The sequence below is a fragment of the Mustela nivalis genome (assembly GCF_964662115.1).
Source record: "Mustela nivalis genome assembly, chromosome: 7".
Classification (NCBI taxonomy): Eukaryota; Metazoa; Chordata; class Mammalia; order Carnivora; family Mustelidae; genus Mustela; species Mustela nivalis.
Window position 1 is genome coordinate 6,223,872 of NC_139026.1, and position 24,045 is coordinate 6,247,916.

Consider the following 24,045-nt stretch of genomic DNA (forward strand, 5'->3'; position numbering starts at 1 on the left):
ATCAATTTGGGGCTGCAGAAATGGCAGATTAATTCTGTTTTAATGGCTCCATCAAGCAGTGCGGCCCATTTCTCATCTCGCTCACCAGGATGGAGGCGTGGGCGGGTGTGCTGCGCGGGCCCTAGGACCTGCGTAGAAGTAGCTGGGTGGCTTTCTGTCCAGTCCTGACCGGGCATTAACACAGTTCAAATGAAATTGATAGATTTCAGGTGTCAGGGGCTAAACCACAAAACTTGAAAAATACGTATCTTGAGGAAAATATTTTCCCGACAGCAAATGATTCTTTGTCATTTTGCTTTTCTTCTCCTGTTGCCTTTTGACTTGCTGATGATCCTTGACCAAGGCACTTGTGATGATTCTAGATCCTTCCTCAAACTGGCTGGTGACACGCCCGTTGATGGGCGTGGCCATATTCCACGCACCAATGCTGACCCCTGCTGCAGGAAGCTTGGACTCTGTGCATTTCAGCTTTCGCTGCTTTTAAGTTGTATGGATTTTTTTTTCATAGACTTTTTTTTTTTAAGATTTTATTTATTTATTTGACAGAGATCACAAGTAGGCAGAGAGGCAGGCAGAGAGAGAAGGAAGCAGACTCCCTGCTGAGCAGAGCCCTGAGACCATGACCTGAGCCGAAGGCAGAGGCTTTAACCCACTGAGCCACCCAGGTGCCCATTTTTCACAGACTTTTTTAGAGCAAGTTCAAGTTCATAGCAGTATGGAGCAGAAGTTACAGAATGTTCCCATGTACCCCCTGCACCCCAGACATGGCCTCCCCCAGCAGACCGCTACATTTGTGGCAGCCACTGGTCCACCTGCACCAACATACCCTCGTCCCCCGGAGCCCACAGTTAACATTAGGGTTCCTTCTTGGTGTTGCACATTCTGTGGGTTCAAACAGTCTCGTGATGTGTATCCACCATAAAGTGTCGCCCAGAGGAGTCTCACTGCCCTAGAAATCCTCTGTTCTGCCTCCCCTCCCAGCCCCCGGGCTTTTTACTGTCTGTATAGTTTTGCCTTTTCCAGAACGTGCTGTGGTTGGAATCCTACCGTATGCAGCCCTGACACGCTGGCTTCCTTTGCTTAGTGATAATGCATTTAAGGTTCCTCCATCTCTGTTCGGAGCTTGGTAGCTCATTTCTTTTTAGTACTGAAGAATGTTCCATTGTCCGGATGTACTACCGCTTACCCACCTACCGAAAGACATCTTGGTTGCTTCCGAGTTTGGGCAATGATGAATAAAGCTTCTATAAATACCCGTGTGCAGGTTTCTGTGTAGACATCGGTTCACAGCTCCGGGGGGTCAATACCAAGGAGCTTGCTGGATCTCATGGTAAGAAGCTCTTGTTGTGTAAGGGGCCACGGAACTGGCTTACGCATCGGCTGTCCCTTGTTGCGTCCCCACCAGGCAATGTGTGAAAGGTGCTCGCTCCACAGCCTTGCCAGGCTCTGGCGGAGTCAGTGTTCTAGATTTTCACTGTTCTAATGGGTATGCAGTGGTGATTTTCATATATAACTTTAAGTTGTGGTTAAAAACATAACATTTACCATCTTAACCAGCGCACAGTTTATTAGTGTTAATTATATCCACATGGTCATGCACGGGATCTCTAGAACCTTTCATGCACCCAGCAGAAGCCCTGCACCCTTAAAACACGCCAGGGGGCAGGCCCTGCACCGCCACCACCCCTGGCAAGCTGGATGCCGGTCGCTTTTCCTTTCTGTGCCCAGGAAGGAGCGGGAATTGGGGGGCTTACTCTGGGCACTGTTATGCCTCGAGGAGGAGGCAGGGGCAAGGCGAGCAGCAGGCCACCCGCAGGCCACCCTTGTGCCCAGCACCCCCTGCTGGGTGCGTGGCTCCTACCGACTGTCTAGAGCCCTGGGCCAGAGCTTCCCAGCCCACCGTGTTGCTGGTATCCCTCCCCAGCAGAGGACCCACCCCTGCGCAGGTGAACAGCCCCGTGACCGTGACCAGGGGTGGCCCCAGGAGTCCTTCCCTCCGCTTCACCAGAGCAGTTTCACCACCCGCGGAGGTGGGCCCAGTGTGTTTCTAAAGCTCAGTAATGTGCTGGCCCTTGAAGAAGTTCACGTCCAAACTGTATACATCACTCAGAGCGTGCGTTTGGCCCCCTGATACCACTCTAGGATTCTGACCTCCTGACAGGACCTGAGATTCTGTCTCCTCGGTGCTTGGGGATCACGAAGCTGAATTGCCCAGAGATGGCAAAAAGCCACAGGCCTTGAGATGGCAGGTTCCCTCATGGCCTCCCCAGCCTGGACAGCAGGCCCCCAGGACGGGGAGGCCACCGCCCTTCATGACGCATTCGGGTGACCGCTTGGGGAAGGCCGCCAAGACGATGGGCAGATACAGGCGGTGTATCCAGGGCCGGCAGGCGATGGCGCCCTTGGCCGTCCTGCCCACTGTGCTGCTCTCCGGGACGGTCAGCTGAGACAGATGAGAAGCCCCAGTGTACCCTTGGGTCTTGCCCTCCCGGTCTGTTGAGTGGCCTCCAAAGTGGGCTCTCTACCTCCTGGAAGCCCAGAGACCCCGGTTTCCCAGTCGAGTCCTCGGCCTGGCTTGCAACGGCTCCGTCACGCTGCCTCACACCCACCGCGCACGGGGCCTTGTGGGGCTTTGGTCCCGCTGCCAGGTCACCTTGGCTTGTGTTTCAAGCCAGCCAAAATCTCCATGAAGTGGACAGGGGCAGTGTCCCCATGACCCTGCAAGCGGTCCCCATACTGCCGCTGTCTGACTCACCACACCTCCTCTGGGCCCAGGATGCTGGAGCAGTCTGACCGTGGTCTCCTCCTGCGTTGCCATACTTAGCCCAACACCCGGCACAGGGCACCTCTGGCGTGTGGGGCCGGGGGGGTGACGGAGTTCAAGCCCACCCAGTGCTTGGACCAAGGCAAGGTGCGGGGAAGGCCCGGCTGGGCCCCAACCCGCTAGGCCTTGTGGCCCTGGGTCTGGCAGGAGAGTAGGGACGTGGGCATTCGGGAAGGGCGCAGCGTTCACAAATCAAGCAGGAATTGCAGACTTTGGAAAGCCATTGCCAAGAGGCCACATACCCCTGGGCTGCCATGTCTGAGAGGCATCTCTGAGTCCGGAGTATTAGGAGGCGCCCCAGGAAGATCCTGGTCCTCCTACCGTTGGGGAGGGAGAGAGAACAGGGTGGGGGATATGGGAGGGCGGTGGGGAATGCCTCCTCCAGGCCCCGCGTCAGCCTGGGAGAGAGTAATCCAACTGTTTCCAGAACGGGAGTTCTGGTTCTCATACACCCCTGGGGTGGGGGAAGGGGCCCGATGCCGACCCAGGAAATGTTCTTCCCCACCCTCTGGGTTCTTGGACCTTCTCATTTGACCTCAGTTCCCTTCAGCCTCACTCTAACAACTCAGCCTCCAATCAGCCCTCTCATTGTTGAAGAAGGAGCCTGAGGTCTGGCACCATGTGGTCAACCCCCCAGAGGAGGGGCAGAGAGTCCGGGCAAGAGGAAGGATCTGGTAGGCACGACTCCAGCCTGGAGGCGGCAGACACCGGTGTGAATGGTACAGAGGTTCGCATCTTTTCCAGAGTCGAACCCCAGAGTCGGGGTTGGAAGGGACGGGGCTGGAGCCAGGGGACGGGGCCTGCGAGAGAGAGGAGCTGACACGGGGCGGGCAGGGGGCCTGAGAATTCATTCCCTGTGGTCCTCAGCAGGGGACACCTGCGAGGCCGGAAAGAAATTGTGGCCCGTTTGACTTCCATCCCCGCCCCGTCTTCCAGAATGAATTTGAGCAGCTGATGTTCAAGGACAAATGAGGAAGCAGGCCCACTCCTCAGAGGACAGAGACACATCTTCTCTAAGTGACCCTCATAGCCTGAGCTCAGCAGCAGCTCCGTCCAGAAGGGCAGCCCCCCCCCCGCCCCATTTCTCCAAGTCAGGAAAGTGCACAGGCCCAAGGAGACGCATCACGGGGGATGCTAGGAGGTCCCAGGACCAATATGTAACGACCTTAGGGAACCACTAGTGTCCCGGCCATTGAACTGGCCGGTCTGGGCGACAAGGGAGCTCTTATCAACCCAGCTGCCTCCCCAGCCCCAGATGCGGACTCACTAGGCCAAGGTCAGGCCAGAACTGGGGAAGCTGGGCCAGCAACCTTCCTGGTGGGGGGCTTCAGTACCTTTGCCGGTGGCCTTGGGGCAGGAGGCTGGGGCCCGGCCCAGGCAGCCACTGGAAACTAGGGAACTTGGTGCTGCGTCCAAGTGTGTGCATGCGTGTGTGTGTGTGTGTGTTTGTGTGTGTGAGAGAGAGAGAGAGAGAGTGGTGCATGTGTGTGCCATGTGTGTGGTTTTCCATGTGTGTGGGTGTGTAATGCATACCTGTGATGTGTGTCAGTGGTAGTGTCTGTGAATGTGTGAGCAGTTGGTGATTGTGTGGTTCTGTGCGTGTTGAGTGAACTGGTGTGAAGTGAGGGGAAACCGAGAACTTCATTTCCACGCCGCCCCCCCACCCCCCACCCCCCACTCCCCCGCACACAGTCCCTCTGATCACTGTGACCACCCTACAGCACCGGGCAAGGAACAGTAACAAACTTGGGAGGCGAAAACCAGTTGGGAGGAGGCAGGTGAGGCAGGTGAGGGCAAGGCCGTGTTCTGGGGACAAGGCTGCAACCATATTGCAGGGTGTGATTTGCTTGATGGCTGGGTGGCAGGATCAAGTCCAGTGACCCCTGGTTTTTCCTGCAGTCAGGCTGAAGGGGGGTCTTCATCATCTCTCCCCTTCCCCCACCTCACTAGCCTGGGGAAGCACACGGAGAGGAGAGGCCAGGAGGGACCGGACTCCTGTGGTCACGACCCCCCCCCCCCCCCCCCCGCACCTGATCTTCCCTGGCCCCTCCCCCTACCCTCTGGCAATGCAATTGCCCTGACATGCTGACTCAGGGCCGAGGGCAAAGGTCATTCTCGGCTCCCTTTAGAAAGCAGGGCCCAGGCTGGATGAGCTCCCTCAGTGTGGGAGAGTGCCCTGTCTGGCTAGTCCTGGGTCCCTGGTGTGCTAAGCGACACCCGCGTGCCAGAGGAGGCCAGCGGGCACTGAGGCAACCATGGGGCTGCTGAGTGGGGTTGCGCTGGGGCCCCTGGCCGTGGCCGTGGCCATCTTCCTGCTCCTGGTGGACCTGATGCACAGGCGCAGATGCTGGGCTGCACGCTACCCGCCAGGCCCCGTGCGGATGCCCCTGCTGGGCAACCTGTTGCAGATGGACTTCCAGAACGCGCTCTGCTACTTCGACCAGGTAACGAAGGTGGGGGGTTGGGAGGAGAGATCCTGGGACCCCACCTAGCAGCAGACAGCAGGTGGTGGGTGAAGCCCCGGGCTGCACAAGGGCATGGGCTGAAAAGAGGAGGCAGGTTTGAAGGGCTGACCCGGGGAGGGCCTTGGTGCCTCAAGGACAGTTTGGATTTTCCAAACAAAGATCAGAGAGAGCGAAGGCCTAGAGTGGAGTGTGGTCTTGGCAGTAGATTTGAGATCCAGCTGGGCAGCACTTAAATTATGTGACCTGGTCCCTTCTGATTACATCAGGGGGAAGGAGTCTGGACATGAGCCCCATTTAAATCACGAAACAGGCTGACATCGGGAGAGGGACAGGTTCAGCTCTGGGTCTGCGGGTCCTTGGACCTCAGTGCTCACCTCTATGAACTTGAGTTTCTTCACCTGTGGGTTGGGATCCTAACAGCCTAGTGACAATATTGGTCACCTTTGCAAAGTCATAGCTAAGAAGTGTGATCCAGCATCAGCCCCACCCCCCTCCAGAGAGGATGTGACCCCACTGGTCACCAGGCCAAGCTTGCCTGGGCGCCATGAGACTGAGGCCGGCAGCCTGGTGGCCACCCAGCTTGACCAACGCCCTCCACCCTTGGCCTGCAGCTGCGGCAGCGCTTCGGGAACGTGTTCACCCTGTACCTGGCCTGGACACCCTTTGTCGTGCTCAATGGCCTGGACGCCGTGCGCGAGGCCCTGGTGTACCACAGCGAGGACACAGCCGACCGTCCGCCGATGCCCATCTATGAGCACCTGGGGTTCAAGCAGTACTCCCAAGGCAAGCGGAGGAGGGGGGCCGACCGGGACTGGCCGGGACTGAGCCAGCAGTGACTCAAACCCCGGCAGGCCCACGCGGGGGCAGGATCTTGGACGTCCAGTGCAGGGAAGAGGCAGCGAATTTGGAGGGGCAGCAGGTGGAGGATGGAGCTGGTGCCAAGTGCCTGGGTGGGACGTGGGAGGATAATGGCGGGGCCTGACCGAGGCGCGTGGAACCCCGGCTCCCGGGAACAGGAACAGGAGGTCAGAGTCCGGCAATGAGGAAGACAAAGTCTGTGTGGGTGAGGCAGGGGGCGGGCCAGGACTTTCCCTGGCGGCGAGGGAGTCAGGTGGGGGTGGGGAGTAAGTCTGGGTGTAGGGGGGCAGGGGGCGGGGGCCTGTATCAAGGGGGCGGGGCTTCGTGAAAGGGCGGGGCGGGCACGCCATAGCCCCGCCCACCGCCCCGCCCCCAGGGGTGATCTTGGCGCGCTACGGGCGCGAGTGGCGGGAGCAGCGGCGCTTCTCCTTGTCCGCCCTGCGCAACTTCGGCCTGGGCAAGAAGTCGCTGGAGCAGTGGGTGACCGAGGAGGCCTCGAGCCTCTGTGACGCCTTCGCCGACTACGCCGGTGAGAGTTGCAGCCGAGGGACACCGGGGTCAGGGATGGACGGAGGGGCCGCGGAAGGGGCGGTGGAGGCGAGCCTCGGCCCCGCACTGCGCCCTCCCAGGACGCCCCTTCAGCCCCCGCGCCCTCCTGGATAAAGCGGTGAGCAACGTGATCTCCTCCCTCACCTTCGGGCGCCGCTTCGAGTACGACGACCCGCGGCTCCTCAAGTTGCTGGACCGGCTGCACGCGGGCCTGGAGGAGGACCAGGGCCTCCTGCGCGAGGTGCGGGGCGAGCGCCGGGGAGGAGGCCTCTCCCTAAACCGGGCCTCCGGGACGAGGGCGTGGGGCGAGGGGGGTGCGGGAGAGAAGCCCTTCCGAGGCGGAGGCCTGGAGGTGGGGAAGTCCCAGAGGAGGGAGCCGGCGGAGGCGGGCCCAGGGTGGCGCGGCTGGAGGAAGGCTACGGAATCTTAGCACCTCCGTCACTGGAAGCCACTAGAGCCCATGAGATCGAGATTTTAGATTTATCCTACTGGGCCCCGGGCCAGGAAAAAGGACCAAGGCCGAAGTTAGGAAGGAACCATGTCAATGGTGGGGACACTCGGAGGCCGGAGGCCAAGCGGACACCCTGGAGGCCGTGTCCTGACTAATCAAGAGAACACCTGGGCACAGGAAGGTCCCCGATCTGTGGCCCGCACAGGTCCTGAATGCCATCCCCGTGCTCCTGCACATCCCGGGGCTGGCTGGCAAGCTCTTCTCAGCACAGAAGGCCTTCATGACCCTGATAGATGAGCTAGTCACGGAACACAGGACAAGCCGGGACCCGACCCAGCCACCCCGAGACCTGACTGATGCCTTCCTGGATGAGGTGGAAAAGGTGAGGTGTCCGGGACCATGGCTGTGGGTTGAGGGCCCCATGAATCAAGACGCGGCGGGGGGGGGGGGGGGGGGTGGTGGTGGTGCTGTATTAGCCCGTGATCAGTCATTACTGCTGGCTGCGGGCTGGGAGACCATTTGGGGCTCCTTCCCTCTGCCCCAGAGCTCACCCTCTCGGCATGGCCCAGGCCAAGGGGAACCCCAAGAGCAGCTTCAATGACCAGAACCTGAGCATGGTAACATCTGACCTGTTCGTGGCCGGGATGGTGTCCACCTCCACCACGCTGACCTGGGCCCTGCTGCTCATGATCCTGCACCCCGACGTGCAGCGTGAGCCCATGCTGGGGGCCCGGTGGGCTGGACGAGGGAGGAGAGGGACAGGCTGGGGCCTCTTGAATATGATTTGCAACACCCACCCCCCACCCCGCCCCACCGAAGCCCCGAGCAGAGGCTGGGCTCTGGTCGGAGGTAGGAGCTGCCTATTTGTGGGCAAAGCCTTCCTCAGGAGTCAGGCAGAGGTTGGAGCCCAGACCCCCAGGTTCTGACTGCTGTGGGGGCGCCTGTCTGTCCAGGACGTGTCCAACAGGAGATAGATGAGGTGATAGGGCAGGCGCGGCAACCGGAGATGGGGGACCAGGCCCACATGCCCTTCACCATGGCCGTGGTCCATGAGGTGCAGCGTTATGCGGACATCGTGCCACTGGGCGTGCCCCACATGACGACCCGAGACATCAAAGTGCAGGGCTTCCTCATCCCCAAGGTAGGTGTGCGAGGCTCCCCAGCGCGAGCTCAGCACCACCTCCGGCCTGGCCGCCCCAGCACGGCTGACATCCCAGGGAGGGGGGCGTCTGGATCCCCCAGTCCGCATTTCCCCAGACAGTGGGGGTGGGGGCGAGAGCCCCGGCAGGGCTGGCCCTGTCCCTTCAGAGCCCCCAGCCTCCTGGGGAAGACGAACTAAAATCTACCACAGGGTGTTGGAGGAGCCTGGGCTCAGGGACGGTGACAGTGTGGGCTCCCGTGGGTCATGAGACACTCAGCCCCGCCCTGGGCACACAGAGGGTGCCGAGAAGCTTCTCGGGCCGAGGGGTTACTTGGAAGAGTCTGGGCGTGTGCTGGGCAGAGTGCGCGCCCATCCGTGTTTGGTGGCGGCGTCTGGGCTAGGGACGCCCAGATCCCACTCATGCCAGCTTCTCCTGCCAGGGGACAAGGCTTATCACCAACCTGTCGTCGGTGCTGAAGGACAAGACGGCCTGGAAGAAGCCCTTCCGGTTCGACCCCGAGCACTTCCTGGACGCCGAGGGCCGATTCGTCAAGCAGGAGGCTTTCATGCCCTTCTCCGCAGGTGCCCGGGCTGCCCGACTCGCCGGCCCCTGCGGAGGGAGCCCGGGAGGGTGGGGCCCAGGCCCGCGGGCTCACGGCGCACCCCCGGACTCCCGCAGGCCGCCGCGTCTGCCTCGGGGAGCCCCTGGCCCGCATGGAGCTCTTCCTCTTCTTCACCCGCCTCCTGCAGCGCTTCGACTTCTCGGTGCCCCCCGGGCAGCCCCGGCCCAGCGACCACGCCACCTTCTCCTTCCTGGTGACCCCCGCCCCCTACCAGCTCTGCGCCGTGCCTCGCTAGAGGGAGGCAGCTCCCCCACTGGCTCCTCAGCAGGGCCGTGCTGTGCCAATAAACCGGTTGGGTGGCTCCACCCTGGCTTCCGAGTCCCCTCCAGGGACCCCTGACCGCCCCGCCCCACCCCCAGCCGTGATGGGTCCTCAGCAGCCTCCCCAGGGCCAGCCCCTGCCCCTGCCCCTGCCCCAAGCCATCCTGGCCTGAGCCATCCTGACCTTGCACGTGATCCCAATTGAGAGATGGGGATGCTGAGGGCCAGTAGATCACAGCTTACCCCTAGTTACCCACGGGGACCCAATCCTGGCGACTTGGGACAGGGACGATGTCTGTCCTTAGGTGTTGACTCATGCCAGGCAGAGATAGAACCGGCTGCTGAGAGCCCTCAGCCAGGCCCTGGTGGGGGTGGACAGGGCCCCACTCAGCCTGGACACCCACCTCTCAGGTTCAACGCCACGCACCACCCCACGGCCCAGCAGCTCTGCCAGCAGCACCAGCTTTTTTTTTTTTTTTTTAAGATTTTATTTATTTATTTGACAGAGATCACAAATAGGCAGAGCAGGGGGGAAGCAGGCTCCCGGTTGAGCAGAGAGCCTGATGTAGGGCTCCATCCTAGGACCCTGAGATCATAACCTGAGCTGAAGGCAAAGGCTTAACTCACTGAACCACCCAGGCACCCCAGCACCAGCTCTCTTTCCCCTTCTTCTATGACGCCCTCAAAGGTGGGGAAACCCAAGGATGGCCATGAAGGGGGGAGGGTGCCAGGTTGACACCCAGGGCTCAGTCCACTGGTGCCAGAACTTTCCCTGGGAACCCTTTGGCAGTCCGGGAATGAACCACCTCCCTAAGCCTTTCAGTCACCCCAAGCTAGGTGAGACCCCTTTCCCAGCTCCTCAGGGACGCCTCCGTCTAGGCACCTGCCAAGAAGTTACCATTCGTGGCCAGGCTGGAGCAGAAGGAGGACACTCATCAGGGCTCCAACCTGGGGCACGGTCCTCTGAGTGGCTGAGTCAAGCTAGACTCTCAGGAGACTTGGCCAGGGGTAAGCAGTGAGACCTGGGGGCCCCAGGTACCCTAGGGACAGGGGTCAGCCTTGGACCCACGTGAGAGTGGAATGGCCAGAGGCGGCGGCGGCCACATGGAGACTTTGGAGGACACCCTGGATTTCATTCTTGCTCTGCCGGGGTTCTCTGTGGCCCTGGGCCGGTACTTGCCTGTCCTGGGCTTCTGGTTCCCCCTAACCCAACGGGATGATTACACCAGATTAGCTGCTGGGTCCGGTGGTCCTGCCCTGACTTCTAGGGCCGTGACCCTGTTAGCCTGGAGCCCCGGCCGAGAGCAGGACTGCTGTCCTCCCCCTGTGCCCACAACTGGCTAGTTCTAGACTGAGCGCCCGGGAGGCACCCACTTAGCCAGGTCCTGGGCAGAGCGCCTGGTGCCTTCAGGGAACTGTTTGCGGACCGGAGAGGTCAGGGTGTCTCTTTCGCCAGAGGACACCCCTCCGCCCCGTACCCAACAGCACCCCTGACGGGGGCCCCCCAGCACCTTCCGAGTGTGGTCACGCCATGGAGCTCCCCAGCTCTCCACCCTCGGGGAACTTGCTCTGCCCCTTGGCATGGGGCCGGGAGCCTCTCCGCAGGACCAGCAGTTGTGGGGGCGGCTCAGGGGCAGCTCGTCTGGGCAGGGAGTGTGGACCAGGCCTTGCTGCGTTTAGACAAAGCCCCTGAAAGGAAGCGGCTGGGCCAGGAGAAGCAGCAAGTCTCCGGATTTATTGGACACTTGGTCACTCGTGGTTCTGCGTCTTCGGGATGTCAGTGGCTGGGAACCAGTCAAGCCAGAGCTTCTGCAGGAGCTGGGGGACCCAGCCCCAAGGCCTTTCCTCCTCGCTGTCCTCCTCAGATACTTCTACAAAGCACAGACGGGCATGCCCTGTGGGTCCCTTTGGGGCGGTGTGTCCCCAGGGCCGGGGCGCCCTCTGACGCTGGGGGAACAGGCCAGCGCTATTCTGGGCACCCAGGGCAAGAGGCCTCAGGTTCCTACTGACCGGGCAGGAGGCAGGAGGCAGCGGAGACCTTCAGGCAGGACAGGGCATCTGGCTACCTGGGCCTCTTCCCTCCCCGCTGGGTGCCGGGCTGGAGGCCTGAGAGAGGCCGGGCCCCCTGGCAGCTCTGCAGGGTCCCTGGGCAGCCCGGCGGGTCTGCCGTCTTACCCGGAGGGTGTGCCGTGGTCTCCTGTCCGACGTCTCTGCTCACCTGGGAGGAAGGACGGGGCACATGGTGGGACGAGACAGGAGCCACATCGCGAGCCAGGGAGGCCAGGGAAGGCGGGTCCGACCCACTCGCACCGGGGCTGCTGCTGCTGCGCCCCTTAAGGCTCCTTCCTCCCTGGGCTGGCAGTTTGGGCAGCCATCTCCCTCCCCAACATGGTCCTCCTCCTCATCCCCCCACCCCAGCGCCTGGGGCGTCGCAGAAGGGCCCACGCTGGGGATGTTCCTGTGGAGGCACCAGGCTTCCTCACCTTCCAGCCTGGGGTCCCCGCCGCCTCTTGCTCCTTGGCCACAGGGCCCAGGCTGCCGGCTTCCTCCTCTGGGGGCCTCACCTCCCCCGCACGCTGAGACCAGAGCTCAGTCTCCTCCGTGGGGGCAGCACTGCTCAGTCCTCCCGTTGCCTTGGGGGTCCTGGCCTGCAGGGAGGAGGTGGGGGGGGCACACGGGCGGAAGGGCCCTCAGAGCGCCTCACCCTCCTGCCCCGTCCTCCGCACCTTCCCAGGGGAGCCCTTCCCTTCTCAGCAAGCTGCAAGTTTCGGGGTGGGGGTTGCCACCATCCCTGGAACTCCCCCGCCACCAGCAGGGGTGTCTCGGGGTCCCACGGAGCTCTGACAGAAGGGAGCCTCGCCTACCTCAGAGGCTTGCTTCTTCCCGCTCTTCACTCTGCGTCTCTACAGGGGGAGACAGAAGTGACTCACGCCCGAGGGGCCCGTCCTCCCACTGCACCTGCCCAGGAGGCCCACTCCAGGGAAAGTGGGGTCCCCCGGCCCTGACCTACCTGAGTGGTCCCAGGGTAGCACTTATCCATCGGCCCCCACACCGGCCTTAAGGTCTCCCCTTCAAGCTGTGTGACAGGGAGAGCCAGGAGGGAGGGAAGGCTGAGGTGGCAGGCGAATTCACTGTCGAGGGCCACACAACACACACACAGACACCAGACCCCCAAGGACTACGCGTCCTTAGAAAGCTAAAACTTGGGGCGCTCAGTGGGTTAAGCCTCTGCCTTCAGCTCAGGTCATGATCCCAGGGTCTTGGGATCGAGCCCCGCATCGGGCTCTCTGCTCAGCAGGGGGCCTGCTTCTCTTCCTCTCTCTCTGCCTGCCTCTCTGCCTACTTGTGATCTCTCTGTCGAATAAATAAAATATTAAAAAAAAAAAAAAAGCTAAAACTTGGCATTCATGAAACAAGAATAGGCCCTAAAACAGAAACAGCCTAAAAACATCTAATTCTTGAAAATAAAAATGTAAGAATAATGGGAATGAAAAATCCAATCAAAATGTAGGAGGTAAAGTTGAAAAAAAAATTTTTTTTCCCCAGAAAGAGCAGAGAGAAGAGACCAGGAGCTCCCACAGCTAATTCATAGCTCCTTCTTTCTTTTTTTCTTTTTTAAATTAATTATTTATTTATTTGACAGAGATCACAAGCAGGCAGAGGCAGGCGGGGGGGGGGGGGGGGGCGGGGCGCACGGAGGGGAAGCAGGCTCCCCGCTGAGCAGAGAGCCCGATGCGGGGCTCGATCCCAGGACCCTGGGATCATGACCTGAGCCGAAGACAGAGGCTTAACCCACTGAGCCCCCCAGGCGCCCCTCATAGATCTTTCTGCGAGGGAACAGCCAGCAGGCCAGGGGATGGGGAGATGCCAGGTAAATACATCCCCGTGTCATCAAGACAATTTCCCAAACGTGAGGGACATGGGTTTGCAGAAGAGGAGGAGTCAGCAAGCATCCAGGACAATGGATGGCGGAGATGAGCTCCGGATTTTGTCATCAATAAATCTCAGAACACCGAGGACCAGGAACCAAAAAACTTCCAGAAATACAAAGGAAAAAGTCCGTTCTAGGAATGCAACTTTTCTCAGACCTTTCTTTGAAAGTCTTTGAAGCCAGAGGACAATGAGAATCTTCAGAATCTATGAGAAGAGTATTTCTAGTCTGGAATCCTATACCTACCTGAACTCTTAATCCTTAATACGGATTAAGACTGTTTCAGACACGTGATATCTCAGGACTACCCCCCAGGAAGCAGAGGTTCCCCTAGAGGTTGTGTTCCATCAAAATGTCCCCTGGGGGACAGGGGCTCCCCAGAGCGATGAGAAAGGGAGATCCCAGGACAGCTGAGAAGCGAACCTCCAGGACATGCTGTCAGTGTGGGGACAGCAGGAGGGCGGGCTCTGGGAGATATGGCTCTGCAGAGACCAACAGATAAAGCACCTAATTTGTCTAAATGTACTGTCTAATGTAAAGACGCCCCCCAAATGGCCAAAAACTCATGGCAAGTGCTGGGGCAGATTTGGAATCACTGGAAGCTCGCCCTCAGGGCTGATGACCAAGCAAAATGGGCCGCAACCCCTCTGAAAGTGCTGGGGTCTTACCAAACCAACCAAACGCCGACCCCATGACCCACCAGCCTGGTTGCCGGCGCAAAGGGAAGGAAAAAACCGATGTTGACACAAAACTTATAAATGAATATTGATAGTGGGGCTTTTAAAAAGATTTTATTTATTTATTTTGGAGAAAGCACGAATGGGGGAGGCCCAAGGGGAGAGAGAATCTTGAAGCAGATTCCCCACTGGGCGCAGAGCCTGATGCAGGGGCTCGATCCCATGACTGCAGAGCATAACCTAAGCAGAAACCAAGAGTTGGACACTTAAACGGACTGAGCCACCCAGGCTTTAATCTATGACCCTTAGAGGCTTTATTTGTGATTGTTCCCAACCAAAAACACCCAGATTTCTCTCAGGTGCTGTGCAGACAAACTGCAGCAGCCCCCCTACGAAGGACACCTGCCCAGCTCAGAGGAGGAACAAACGAGCTGCTGCTGCCCACGTGCTGAGAGAAGCCTCACCTGCCCCAAAGTCAGTGAGAGACCAGACGACAGGCAGCTGTCTCCACTTACAGGGCAATCTTGCAAAGGCCAAACTATCAGAACAGAAAACTCTTCGCCGGATGTCGGAGTGGGGGAAGGGCTGACTGCACGTGAGTCCGGAGGAACTCTTGGAAGGGATGGAACTGCTCTGTTTTTCAGTTGTGGTGGGGGTTACGCAGGTGCCAACAATGAGCCCGCTACAGTGGAGGGGGACTTAAAAGGCAAAATGATAGAAAAGTCACCCAAATGGCAACCATGTTATTTACAAGATTTTAACGACTGAAAATGTCATTCCTCAGGTTAGAAATTTTATGATTCAAAAGCCCTGCGGTAGCCATACTGGAAGGCTGGAGGGAGCTGGTGTGTGTGCTGGAGCAGGCGGCGCACGGTTCCGAGAGCTCAGTCCTCTGCTCCCACCGCGGGAACTCACCGGCTGCGGTGCCTGGGTGGCTCAGGGGGTTAAGCCTCTGTCTTCGGCTCAGGTCATGATCTCAGGGTCCTGGGATCGAGCCCCACATCAGGCTCTCTGCTCCGCAGGGAGCCTGTTTCCCTCTCTCTCTCTACTTATGATCTCTGTCTGTCAAATAAATAAAATCTTTAAAAGAAAGAAAGGAATTCACTGGCTGTTTAAATCTGAAAATTCAAGACAAAGCAGGATGAGCTTTGGTATTTAGAAACAGGAAAAATCAGGGCGCCTGGGTGGCTCAGTTGGTTGGGCGACTGCCTTCGGCTCAGCTCATGATCCCAGAGTCCTGGGATCGAGTACCACTTTGGGCTCCCAGCTCCATGGGGAGTCTGCTTCTCCCTCTGACCTTCCCCCCTTCCCCCCTCTCATGCTCTCTCTCACTGTCTCTCTTTCAAATAAATAAATAAAAACCTTGGGGCGCCTGGGTGGCTCAGTGGGTTAAGCCACTGCCTTCGGCTCAGGTCATGATCTCAGGGTCCTGGGATCGAGTCCCGCATCGGGCTCTCTGCTCGGCAGGGAGCCTGCTTCCCTCTCTCTCTCTCTCTGCCTGCCTCTCCATCTACTTGTGAGTTCTCTCTGTCAAATAAATAAATAAAATCTTTAAAATAAATAAATAAATAAAAACCTTTAAAAAAAAAAAAACAACACAGGAACAATCAAAGGCTCTAGCTGGAAAGTTTGGAGGCTGGGGAGATTCCCACCCTGGGGCGCAAGGCACAAGGCAGCCATTTGTTGGTTTCAGGTCTTAAAACTTTGAAGAAGCAAACTGTGTACATACCTACCTTTGATGACATTGAACCTTTTTTTAAGTGGAAACGTGACCAGTTACTTTAAACAACAACAACAAAGGAAACAAGTGGCCTTGTTTCCAAGGCACCTGCAAGGCACTTGCCAACACGGGCCTTTAAGGCACCTGCCAACACGGGCCTTCTTAGGGGCCCCCTGCCTCTGAATCGTCAGCCCCAAAAGGTGTAGCACATACTTCTCGGTGCTTCTGAGTCACTGACTCCCTTGTCTCTCTGGGAATCCCCTCCGCAGAGAGCGGGAGGCCTCCAGAGACCAAGGATGTGGTTCTGGCCTGTCACCTCGGGCAGCCTGGCTCGTCACTGTCCCCCGGGGGCCTGCTTCCCGTCTACATGAAGTGCGAGCTGCTGGGCTCCTGTGAGGGTTACAATGACTGAGCACACGGACACGGTATGTAGTCCGGCATGCGGCCCTTGGTGGGCGCCCAGCAGGCCGCCCGGGGCTGGGAGCAGGGGCTTCTGCACTGGGTTCTGAGTATGAACCCCAGGCAGGCGTCCTGCTCCCCGCCACCCATGGACATATGAGCACTGAGCCACGTTCCAGAACTACTCACATGAATAAGGGACCATCTCCTCCTTTTGGTTTGTGGACGTCATGGACACGGCCACAGCCACGGCCACGGCCGCAGAGCCCTGAGGCGACTATACAGCCAGCCCATGAGGGATGGAGCCTCAGTCTGACACTTCGCCAGAAACACAGCCGATTTCTGCAGAGCCCTCACGTTCATACGCACACACGCACACACACATGCCTGCACACGCACACAGCTGGTTAACAGTTGAGGTCAAGGAGCGTGACCTCTACTCAGGCTACGGTGAGACCACCCCGGCCTCCACTGCGCTCACCTGTGAGGGCTCCTCAGCCATGTCATGGTCAGGGGCTGTCTTCCCCACAGGCCCCTGAATATAGTAGTACACCACACCTGCAGTGGTGGAGAAAGACTGAATGAAACATTTAAGAGCAAGACAATCACATGACAATGCCAGGATTTACAATGTGCCAGAAACCCCATCCTTTTAAACTGAACTGGAAATGAAAGACATTAGGTATTGAAGTGTATGAGGGGAGACGTGATTTCCCATTACCGGTGTGCAGGCCAGTGTTGAAGGTCACTGCCACAGTACACGAGGCTGTGCGGGTTCTGGTTTGTGGGTTTTCTGGGGAGGGGGGAGGATGGGTTTTCGAATCAAATGTGGGTTCAAATCCATTTCACCAGGAAGGTACCGAGGAAGGAAGGAAGGGCAGCCCTGACTCTGAGCAGCACCGCCAGTCCCTGGGAGCCCGGGCTGTAGGCAGCTGGAGAGTGGGGCGACCTTGAGGTGAGAACCAGCACCCCCCATAGCCCCCCCACTCTCGCCATGGCCCCAGTGCCCAGGCCCTTACCTGCAAGAATGAAGAGGTACGCTGTGTACAGGGGCTTGTAGAGCCTGGAAGGAAAGTGGAGTTGAGGGTAAAGCTGGGCACCTCGTGCCCTCACTGCAGGGCCGGGTGGGGGGCACCGGGTTCCTCCCACTCCAAACCCCACGGCCAACGCCGCCTGTGCATGTCCTGACGCTGCAGGTGAATAAATCCCTCAGCTGTAACCGGGCTCGAGGGGGCTTCCCGCCTCTCGGGGATGGTGTGGTGGGGACCAGGCTCTGTGCCTCCGCTGAGAGCCAGACGCAGAGCCTGGAGCACATCCCTTCTCCTTTCCTTCCGCATTTGTCCCCTGGTTCCACCAGGGGGTCCACCTGGGTCCAGCCAGAAAGCAAGAACCCGGCCGTGACTGGGGACTCAGTGCCCGATCAGCTCTTCCCCACCCCACCAGGTCCTCCAAGGCCCCCCTGCTCTGGACTGACAGATCCCACAATTCTGATCAGAAACTGTATCCCCATGACTTCCCCACCTCTTCTGGGCCCTCTCCCCTGGCACAACAGGAGCACCTTGACACTGCTGGGACAGTGGCTCCCTGTGTGCGTGCGCACACACACGCACACGCACACACACGCACGCACGCACACGCATGTGCACACATATACACGCACACACACACATGCACACATATACATGCATGCGTGCACGCGCACACACGCACGTGCACACATATACACGCATGCGCACGAACAGGCAGGTCCCAGCTGCCAGGACCAGGCCTTCTACCCCAACCCTGAGTCCCAGAGCTACTGGAACAGTCAAGGAAAGGGGAATAGAAAACCCTGTTTTCCCTCCCTCTTAGACCCAAGTGGGGGTCCCCCACCCTGGTCACTCGAGGCCCTGTGGCCCATGTAAACTTTACCTCTCTCTCTGGCAGCCCAGTCCAAACACCATTTTCAGTCTAAGAAGAAAAGATGGGTCCACAGTCAGTGCATCGCGCAGGCCCGGGATCCCTTTTCCTTTCCTGGGCGGCTCACAGGGAGTGCGACGGGCCAGAGACGATCCGGAAAGGCCAGGACGTCCACCCGCAGGGCTCAGCCAGGGCCAGACTTAGGACAGACTGAGCTAGCCCTGGGAGCTTGGAAATGCTCGGGAATTTCTCCCAAGACCTCGGAGTCCCAAACAAAAGCTAGTTTTCAATGCCCTCGGAGCTGGGAAGGTAGTTCTCAGAGAACCGGGTTGAGGAAAGGGACTTGGGTTAGGATGAAGGAAAAAGGAATCACTCTATTGAACATTTGGTGTAAAATGACCCCAGATGTAGGTAGCTACTTACTTCAGAAATGCTGTGTAACAGGAAATATTTGAAAGTGTTCGTTTTTAATCATTATTATTTACTCTTGTAATTTGGGGAGTCCTGGGGGAAACCCCTAGTCTCTCAAAAAGATCCTCTCCGTCTGAAATCCCATCGGCAGGGTCGAACTCCATACAAGTCAAGGTCTCCAACGTGAGCCAGACCCCACGTAGCCTGGGAAGCCTCCACTTCTCAAGGGAGCTCCCTAGTCTCCCCAGGGACAAGTTCAGAATCTCCCTTAAGCCCTGCACCCCCACGTCCACATGCTCCACTCTCAGCAGGTAACTCAGGCACCCCCAGACGGGAGTTCCCCCACTCTCTGCCGCCAAACCCACCCATTCTCTGCTCCCCGCTCAGGGAGTCGGCTGCCCCCTGCTCTCTGGACCAGCCCCACTCTGTGCTCCGTGCTCGGTTCCATCTGGTCTTCTCCCCACCTGGGTGTTTGGGGGCCCCTGTCTCTCACTGATACATTCAGCCTTTCCTTCTCTTCAGGCTCCTAATCAGCATTTCACACACAGCTCATCTCTCCCATTTTAAAAAAATGCCTTCTCGGGGCACCTGGGTGGCTCAGTGGGTTAAAGCCTCTGCTTTCAGCTCAGGTCATGATCCCAGGGTCCTGGGATCGAGTCCCACATCGGGCTCTCTGCTCAGCGTGGATCCTGCTTCCTCCTCTCTCTCTGCCTGCCTCTCTGCCTACTTGTGATCTCTGTCTGTCAAATAAATGAATAAAATCTTTTTAAAAACTTTAAAAAAAAAAAAAAAAAGCCTTCTCCCTTGGACCAGATCCCTGCCCCAGCGACCACTGTCACGGCCCCCACCGTCCACCCCAGCCCTCCAGCTGTCTGTCCCGCGTGTCTTCACTCCTCGCGGCCTCACCTCACCCCACAGCTGCCTCCATCTCTCCCCGGCCCTGCAAACCTCCCAGACTCTCCCACCAAGGTCGCCAGTCCACTGGGCGCCGCACCAAACCCTGGGGGCCTTTGCCAGGCTTGGCTCGCTTCCCCTCTCTGCAGGGCCCTGCGCGCCTCCCTTCTCCCGACCACCTTCTAGAAGAATCCCGCCGGCCATGTATTCACCAGGAAGCTTTTTAGTCACTTACAATTTAGTGTGAGCAAAGTTACCAGGCTTTTCCTGAGCGGTGGTCTGGAGGGGGAGAGTCCGTGGGTGCCGTGGGAGAGAAGGGAAGGGGAGTGCCGGGTAGGGAAGGGGAGTGCCGGGTAGGAACGGGTGTGGCGAAGGGAAGCTGAGAGCAGGAAAGACAATTTGCACCTGCTTGGGAGCCTTACTGAGCACAGCCTTCGAGACCGTTTGCCCAAGTTGCCAACCTCGATGGTGTCAGCGGTCTGCGGAGCACCCGGCGACCACACCAGCGTCCAGGCAGCGTCCCCCTCGCTTCCCGTCTGGCTCCGGGACTGAGCCTGTGAAGGGCACGGGAGCTCAGCTAAGTCTGGGAGTCCGGGGCCCAGCCCCTCCCTTTTGCAAGGACAGTGGTGTCTGTGTGTGACATCACGTCTCAGGGGGCTTTGTGACAGGACAGCCCCTCCAACTGTGGCCAGAGCAGCTTGCCAGGTGCCTCGGGGCGGCCTGGAAGCCTCACCAGTCGGAGGCAGCCCCCCTGTAGCCATCTCTCTAGTCCCATTCTGGGCCACCCAAACGCCTTCCGTGTGCCAAGCGACGTTCGAAGTCCTGTAGGGATACAAAGACATAAAAGGGGGGTGACTCCAACCCATCACACGGCACAGTGAGGATATTTTCTGAGTCAAAAACAAGAACACAGTCTAACCATTTCTGAGCGCCCCCCAGCCGTTCAGCCGTGTCTGCTCAGCTTCCATCTGGGGCCAGGAGACGTGCTGAGGGGCGAGAAAGGCAAACGGGACACAGAGCCCGCCTCTGAGAGGCAGACATCTTCTGGCTCCAGACAATAACCGACAGCCTCCCCCAATTACTATGAATGTAACTAAATAATAATTACAAAACTATGGGGGCTCCGTCGGCTAGGTGTCTGACTCTTGGTTTCGGTTCAGGTTGTAATCTCGGGGTCTTGAGATCAAGCCCTGGGTCGGGCTCTGCACTCAGCACAGAGTCTGCTCAAAACTCTCTCTCCCGGTCCCTCTCCATGCCCGTCCCCCAGCTTGCATATGCATTCTCTCTCTCGGAAAAATAAACTCTAAAAGAAACAAAACAAAACAAAACGAAAGTATGGATGCTTAAAACTGAGAAATGCTTAGTTTCGTATATACATGAAATAATTACCAAGACAGACCATATTCCAAACCACAAAACAAGCCTGAAAAAAAATTAAAATGTTAAAGTCATTTCTAGCGGCCGCCTGCCTGGCTCAGTCGGTAGAACATTTGACTCCTGATCTTGGGGCTGTAAATTTGAGCCCCATATTGGGTGTGGAGCCTCCTAAAAAATAAGTTTCAAGTATGTTCTTTGACTACAATGGAATTAAATTAGAAATCAGTAATAGTAAGACCCCTGGAAATTCCCCAAATATTTACAAAACTAAACAACATACATTTAAATAACACACGAGTGAAATAAAAAAATCTAAAAGAGGGGCTCCCAGGTGGCTCAGTTGGTTGAGCGGCTGCCTTCAGCTCGGGTTGTGATTCCAGGGTCCTGGGATGGAGCCCCGCATCGGGCTCCCTGCTCAGCGGAGAGCCTGCTTCTCTCTCTCCCTCTCCCTGCCGCTCTGCTTACTTGTGCTCTCTCTCTAGCTCTCTGTCAAATAAACAAATAAAATATTTTTTTAAAAAATCTAAAAGAAAGTTAGAAAGTATTTTGAACTGAATAAAAATGAAAAAATATCAGAATGGTGGGGATGCAGTTAAAGCAGTACATAGAGGAAAAATCACAGCACTAGAAACAGCTATATTATAAAATAACAAATGTCTCAAATGAATTACTTCAGTTTCTACTTTAAGGATGGATGAGCAAATAAAACCCAAAGTAAGCATAAGGATTAAAATTAAAAAGATTAAAGTGAAAATAATTGAAATAGGAAACAGAAAAATAATAGAAAAACATCAATAAAACCAAAAGCTGGTTTTGTGAGGTCAACAAAATGACTAATTCTGTAAATAGACTGGAACAGAAAAAAATAAGATACAATAGAAAAAAGATAAGATCAATATCGAGAATGATGAAGGTAATAAAGACATGGACCCTATACATTGCAAAATGGTAGTAAGGGAATATTATGAACTCGCCATACCAATAAATTGGACAATATAGAGGAAAAGGACAAAATCTTTAAAAGACACAAAATACCAAAGTTCATGCAAGAAGAAATACATAACCTGATAACACAATATCTATTAGAGAAATTAAATTTACTTAACTTATCCACAAAGAAAGCTCCAGATGGCTTCACTAGTGAATTCTACCAAACTTTTTTTTTTAAGATTTTTTATTTAGTTATGACAGACAGAGATCACAAGCAGACAGAGAGGCAGGCAGAGAGAGAGAGAGGAGGAAGCAGGCTCCCCGCTGAGCAGAGAGCCCAATGTGGGGCTTGATCCCAGGACCCTGGGATCATGACCTGAGCCGAAGGCAGAGGCTTAACCCACTGAACCACCCAGGCGCCCCTTCTATCAAACTTTTAAGAAACCAATTCTATTATACACTCTTCCTGAAAAAGAGGAGAGAAAACTTTCCTTCATATTGTACAAGGATACCATTATCTGACATCAAAACTGGACAAAGACAGCACAAGAAAACTATAGGATAACATCCCTCATAAACATAGAGGCAAATATTATTAAGAAAATCTTAACTTGAGGGATGCCTGAGTGGCTCAGTCACTTAAGTATCTGCCTTCAGCTCAGGTCGTTATCTCAGGGTCCTGGGATGAAGTCCTGCATCAGGCTCCCTGTTCAGTGGGGAGTCTGCTTCTACCCCTGCCTCTGCCTGTCGCTCCCCCTGCTTGTGCTTCTCTTTCTCTCTCTCTCTGGCAAATAAATAAATAAATAAAATCTAGAAAGAGAGAAAATCCTAACTTGAGGGGCACCTGGATGGCTCAGTTGGTTGAGTGTCTGCCTTTGGCTTAGGTCATGATCTCCAGGTCCTGGGATCAAGCCCCATGTTGGGCTCTCCTTGCTCAGCAGGGTGTCTGCTTCTCCCTCTTCCTTTGTACTCTCTCTCAAGTAAAAAAAATATTTAGAAAAATATGTTTAAAAAGAAAATCTTGACTTGGAACTAACATATAAAAAGGATAATACATAATACCAAAGGAGTTTATCCTCAGGAATGCAAGGTTGGTTCAACATTCAAAAGCCAATCAACATAATTCACCATATTAACAAACTAAAAAAGAAAAAGCATATGAATATCTCAATAGATGCTTTAAAATTTTTGATAAAATCAACATCTGTTCTTGGGGAAAAAAACAAACAAACCTCCCAGCAAACTAGGAGGAGTTGGGAACATCCTCAACCAGATGAAGGACATCAGTGAAAAACTTAGTGCTTACAATATACTCAGTGGCAAAATACCGAACGCTTTCCCCCTAAGTTCAGGAATAAGGCAAGGATGTCTGCCTTCATCCTTTCTACATGATATACTGTAAGTTTTAGACAATGAACTCAGTCGAAAGGAAGAAGTAATTGCCCCTTTCACCATTAGTAAACCTACCATATTCCTGAAAAGGGCAAAGATATTAAGAAAAAAGAATAATATTAAACTTATTCCACCCTGACTAAACTAGTCCAATGACCAACCTAACATTTGAAAATCTGACTTTTTACTACTTGTCAATTTTTTTTCCTGACATCAAACTCTATACTTTGAGTAACAGATCTCCAGAGTCAGAGACTTATTACTGCAATGATTCAACCATATACCAGAAATACATATCTTATATACTACTACTTGTGTCTATTGCATAAAAGACCTGTAGCATTTTTCTCCATCAATTTCCGTGGCAAATTGCAAATGAGACAAAAGCCTTTCACTTGCAAATATGTCATAATGTTATTCATGGATTAAACTAATACTTTTCAAATTTGATAATCATAATCAGCCATTATAAAAGATGACCCCTCCCTTCAATGTGCTAAAAAATTTAACATACAAAGAAAGAGAGAATAGGAGAGACAGAGAAAGAGAAGTAAAAGTCAGCCAGATTGTAAAGGAATAAGTAAAACTGGCTTTATTTTGCAGAAAACATGATTGTGTATAAAATCCTACAGAATCATACAAAAAGCTACAATAGTTTAGCAAGGTTGAAGGATATAAGATCAATATATAAAAATAAAATATATTTACTGTGAACAGAAAACTGCCTAAAAAATAAACTATATTTAAAGATTTAAAAAGTTAGGGATGCCTGGGTGGCTCAGGTCATGACCCCAGGGTCCTGGGATCAAGTCCCACGTTGGGCTCCCTGCTCAGAGCGGAGCCTAATTCTCCCTCTGCCTGCTGTTCCCCCTGCTTGTGCTCTCCCTCTCCCAGACAAATAAATAAATAAAATCTTGAAAATTTTTAAAAGTCAAAAGTCTGTATCATAGCAATGAACAATTGGGAATTGAAATATTTTAAGATATCATTTATAATAGCATCAAAAATATAAAATGTGTAGAAAAAATCTGACAAAAGATGTGTGTGAGATCTGTACACTAAACACGACAAAACACCGCTAAGAGAAATTAAAGAAGACCTACATAAGTGAAGAGATATACCATGGTCATGGATCAGAGGATTCAACATTGTTAAAATGTCAACTCCACCCTCAAACTGATCTATAAATTCCGTGTAATTGTAATAAAAATTCCAGCAAATTTTTTTTAGTTGTTAAAACCAAT

The 24,045-nt window shown here is 55.3% G+C and overlaps 2 protein-coding genes across 3 annotated transcripts; one reads left to right on the plus strand and one right to left on the minus strand.

The window, feature by feature from the left end:
* The first annotated feature begins 4,956 nt into the window (after positions 1 to 4,956).
* Positions 4,957 to 9,216, plus strand: CYP2D6 (cytochrome P450 family 2 subfamily D member 6). The gene is made up of 9 exons (XM_082740356.1): positions 4,957 to 5,268; positions 5,901 to 6,072; positions 6,524 to 6,676; positions 6,777 to 6,937; positions 7,353 to 7,529; positions 7,717 to 7,858; positions 8,101 to 8,288; positions 8,729 to 8,870; positions 8,968 to 9,216. Exons 1-9 carry the CDS (start codon positions 5,080 to 5,082, stop codon positions 9,144 to 9,146), a joined length of 1,503 nt encoding a protein of 500 aa, XP_082596482.1. The 5' UTR covers positions 4,957 to 5,079; the 3' UTR covers positions 9,147 to 9,216.
* A 632-nt stretch (positions 9,217 to 9,848) lies between these two features.
* Positions 9,849 to 19,699, minus strand: LOC309868750 (uncharacterized protein). Of its 2 annotated transcripts, none has more exons than XM_082738931.1 (9): positions 19,564 to 19,699; positions 17,810 to 17,848; positions 16,918 to 16,961; positions 16,380 to 16,456; positions 12,182 to 12,247; positions 12,036 to 12,074; positions 11,655 to 11,819; positions 11,347 to 11,389; positions 9,849 to 11,042 (listed from the first exon to the last, which is right to left on the minus strand). In XM_082738931.1, the coding sequence occupies exons 2-9, from the start codon at positions 17,839 to 17,841 to the stop codon at positions 10,921 to 10,923; spliced, it is 588 nt and encodes a 195-aa protein (XP_082595057.1). In that variant the 5' UTR covers positions 17,842 to 17,848; positions 19,564 to 19,699; the 3' UTR covers positions 9,849 to 10,920. The 2 variants fall into 2 exon arrangements, with proteins under 2 accessions (XP_082595057.1, XP_082595058.1); XM_082738932.1 differs by lacking the exon at positions 19,564 to 19,699 and adding an exon at positions 19,338 to 19,414.
* Between the last annotated feature and the right edge of the window lie 4,346 nt (positions 19,700 to 24,045).

Bases quoted from the DNA above. Each gene is read 5' to 3' on its own strand.
- CYP2D6 (XM_082740356.1), top strand. From the start codon at position 5,080: ATGGGGCTGCTGAGTGGGGTTGCGCTGGGGCCCCTGGCCGTGGCCGTG. The intron at 6,677-6,776 runs GTGAGAGTTGCA...GCGCCCTCCCAG, and splicing joins CGCCTTCGCCGACTACGCCG to GACGCCCCTTCAGCCCCCGC. The intron at 7,530-7,716 runs GTGAGGTGTCCG...GGCATGGCCCAG, and splicing joins TCCTGGATGAGGTGGAAAAG to GCCAAGGGGAACCCCAAGAG.
- LOC309868750 (XM_082738931.1), bottom strand. From the start codon at position 17,841: ATGGTGTTTGGACTGGGCTGCCAGAGAGAGAG. The intron at 11,820-12,035 runs GTAGGCGAGGCT...TCCTCCCTGCAG, and splicing joins GGAAGAAGCAAGCCTCTGAG to GCCAGGACCCCCAAGGCAAC. The intron at 11,043-11,346 runs GTAAGACGGCAG...TGTGCTTTGTAG, and splicing joins GACCACGGCACACCCTCCGG to AAGTATCTGAGGAGGACAGC.